General features: G+C 29.1%; 1 protein-coding gene across 1 annotated transcript; it reads right to left on the bottom strand.

Moving 5' to 3' along the window:
* Window positions 1–1,454: 1,454 nt before the first annotated feature.
* Window positions 1,455–2,209, bottom strand: LOC131639737 (classical arabinogalactan protein 1-like). Its single transcript, XM_058910202.1, has one exon. The coding sequence runs from the start codon at window positions 2,143–2,145 to the stop codon at window positions 1,804–1,806; it is 342 nt and encodes a 113-aa protein (XP_058766185.1). The 5' UTR covers window positions 2,146–2,209; the 3' UTR covers window positions 1,455–1,803.
* Between the last annotated feature and the right edge of the window lie 1,445 nt (window positions 2,210–3,654).

Below are 3,654 nucleotides of genomic sequence, written 5' to 3'. Positions count from 1 at the left end.
ATAAGCTTACACAAGAACATTAGGGTTAGTTTTGTCGATATCATATATAATGAAGCTTATAAACATATTGAATTTACCTGAGACAATCTTAAAATCCAATAATAGGATATTTGTGGCACTCTTTAAGAGACAATGCATATGTCATGAAATTTGTAAAATCTTGATGACCTTCATAGAGGACGTTGGATTGAAGCCAATATGAATCCGTTTATTAACTATCGAAGGTACATCAACTTACAATCCCATTATAGGAAAATATTAAACATACTCAAAGCCATGTGTCAACACCATATACTTGACGTTTAAATTCCTCTTACAGATCGAGCAAGTTTCTATCATGCATTCATATTAACAAGCGGCTAGACAATGTTATATGTCAATGACCTCAAGGAAATTTGAAAAGACGCTGATTGAGATAAGAAACTCATTTAATCAAGAGACAATTGGCACTCACTTGACAGCCTAGTAAGAACACTCTTATGTTCAAACACTAAGAAACAACTTTTTCATAGCATATTCAAAAATATCTTAACATGAAAACATCTAATACAAGCCTAGGAACAACGTACTTATGTTCAAACACTAGGAAACCATTTGTGCTTATCCATATGGACATCAACATACATATTGACCTAAAAGTACTCCCTCGCATGTCGCCTTGTTATTGGTTTGGATTGAACTAGCACATTTTTGCGATAAAGCCTAAATTGAACCAAACTGAAAAACAACTTATTGATTTAGATTGATCGTGTACATGAAACAAATGTGTAAAAATATTATAAAAAATAACTTATCTACAACCAATTATTGTCCATAATACTAATTTTTTTTCCATAACTAGACTAACAACTTTTTCATAGCATTTTCAAAAATATCTAACAAAGATATCTAATACAAATTTTAGTATGGAATAGTCATTTGAGAGGAGAATATAAATGCTTATAAACACAATAGAATATTCAAAATTCCATATTATTTTGTTTCTTCGTTTAGATTGAACACGCAAACATTTGCTTTTTAACAACATGACTTGTGCGAATCAATTTTGATTGGTTTAGGTTGACGGACTTGCAAATATAATATTGAAAATTTGTTTTTAAAATTAAATCAATTAACATGGGATTTCATTGATTTGATTCATTGTTTTTTAGAATTAGTCACGTGCGAAAATATGTAGGATAAATGCAAAATCCATTGCAAATTAGTTATTGAAAATTTGTTGTTCGAATCAATTAACTTCATATTTTATTAGCTTGGTTTTTTTTGTTTTTGTAACTAAAAATTGCCCTCGATATAGCTCAAATTCAAATTTGTTTTTTTTTCTTGAATTTTTTATAATTTGATAATATTTATATGGATCAAATTCCGATTTGAATATAAAAAATCCATTGTATGACACAATTAACATTTGATTTTATTAGTTAGACTCGATTTTTGTAACTAAAAAATGCCCATAGTTCAAATTCCAATTTGTTTTTATTCTTCTTTGAATTTTAATATGATAAAGAAAGAGAGAGTAACAAATTTTCTAATCACTACCAACTGAACGTGAAAATCAGTTACACTTACTACCAATTAGTTTATATAGTACAACTCAAATTAAAATTAAATGCATCATCAAATTCCAATTTTGTTTGAGTTTACCACACAAAAGAATGGATATAATTATAGAAATAAAAATATAAAAAAAATCTCTACTTGTAAGTAATATTCATAAGAACAGTAGTACAAAATAAATCAAAGAATAAAATGAAATTGAAATAATTAAAAAAAAAAAAAGGAATAACTTGAAGAATTCGGCGTCTACAATATCAAAGCAGCTGCGAAAATCACAACTGCAGATCCAGCAGCAACAGAGACTCTATTCAAAACGACAGCGCTGGAAGCAGGTCCTGGCGCTTCAGATGGTGGACCAGAGATGGAAGAAGGAGAGATCGCCGGAGAAGATGCTGATTGTTCAGGAGGAGAACCTCCGGCGGCGGGAGAAGAAGCCGGCGGTGGAGTCACGGTGGCTGGTGACGGAGATATTGCTTTTCTCGGTGACTTCGATTTGATTGGAGATGAGGCTGGAGATTGAGCCATTGTAGTGCTCAACAACAATGCAGCAACAATCATGAAAGCCAAACTCAATTTGAAGTGAGACATTTTTTACTCTTGAAAATAGAAAGAGAATAAAAGAGTGTTTATTCTTAAGTGGAATGTGAAAAGAGTGAAGTGTGTGTGAGAAGAATGAATGAGGGTAGAATGGTATTTATAGGAACTTAAGCGCGTGAAAAGTTTATGCGGAGAAGCAGTTTCTGGGCTTAATTATAGCCGTTGATGTTGAAACTGTCCACTTATGATGGAATAAAAGTAAAAGTTCCCGTTGGTTTATTGGAGAAGTGCTAACGGTCGGAAATAGGACTAGGTCAAATATACAATTAATATTCGGAAGAAATAAGAGAGAGAAAGAATTGAAACATATATCAAAAACAAGAAAAACAAAAAAGTGGAGAAAAGATTTTATAAAAATATCTTTTAAAATATTACTATAAGTTTTTTAAATTTGTTTTTTATATATTGAAAAATTAATTTTGACATTCTGTAACATAAATATATATTTTTAAATTTTAAAGTATAGTTAAAATTATAACTTTTTAAAAAATACGTATTTTAATAATAATTTTTATTAAAAACTATTTGAAATAACTTTAAATTTAAATAACTTTTTTGAAATTTTGATATTAAAAAAGTATAGTAAAATATCTAAAATAATATTTTAAAATTTTTATTCAAAAATTCATTATAAATATTTTAAATAAAAATATATAACACTATAAAAATCAATTTTAAAAAATAAAATAAAACAGAATAATTTTTTTAAAAAAAATAAAACAAATTGGTTAAAGGTCGCCTTTTTAAAAAGACTTATGATACGTTGGAGTATCTATAAAATTATCGGTATTTAGGATAAAAAATTATAGTAGAAGTGTAAATGAATAAAATATATGAATGTGACTTATATATGAGCGTCAATTAGAAATGTCTTCGGTTGAATCAATATGGAGATGAGAATAAAAGGATTCTTTGCAACTGTCAATTAGAATTATAGTACTTATGCTGAGTTCTTTGTAGTATTGTAAGCGCTTGAGGTTGCAAAAAACAAGGGTTGGAGGAAGCTCTGGATTGAGTTGGATTCGCTCTTGGTGGTCAAAGCTTTCTTCAACCATTCCTTGGTGCCTTGGAGGTTTAGAGCCTGTTAGGCTCCGTACACGGATCCTTGTAAAATTATAACCTTTTCATCACTCTCATTTACATAGAGAGTAATAGTTGTGCATACTATTTTGCAAATATCGGTATGTCTTCTCATCCCATTAATTCTTTTGATTCTATCTCACATGGGATTAGGAAAGATTTTGTAAAGAACAGGTTTGATATACTTTTTTTTAGGTTTTCTAATTTCTTTTGACGAGGTTTTTGTCCCTCCCCTTTTGTAATGCTCTTTTTTGCAATATATGAGCTTTATTTTTAAAAAAAAAAATAGAAAGTGGAATAATTTTTTTTACTAATTTAAATGTTAATGGTGTTCATGTGGAGGGAGTTTCAGGTGTTTGTGAGTTTGTTTTTAATCATTTTGAGATATCCATTTTAAGTTAGTCATTTTTTGAAGACCAA

The sequence above is a fragment of the Vicia villosa genome, unplaced genomic scaffold, assembly GCF_029867415.1.
Source record: "Vicia villosa cultivar HV-30 ecotype Madison, WI unplaced genomic scaffold, Vvil1.0 ctg.002752F_1_1, whole genome shotgun sequence".
Lineage (NCBI taxonomy): Eukaryota > Viridiplantae > Streptophyta > Magnoliopsida > Fabales > Fabaceae > Vicia > Vicia villosa.
The sequence above is the reverse complement of the archived record's forward strand: the minus strand, read 5'-3'. Positions and strand labels throughout refer to the sequence as shown.

Bases quoted from the DNA above. Each gene is read 5' to 3' on its own strand.
- LOC131639737 (XM_058910202.1), bottom strand. From the start codon at position 2,145: ATGTCTCACTTCAAATTGAGTTTGGCTTTCATGATTGTTGCTGCATTG.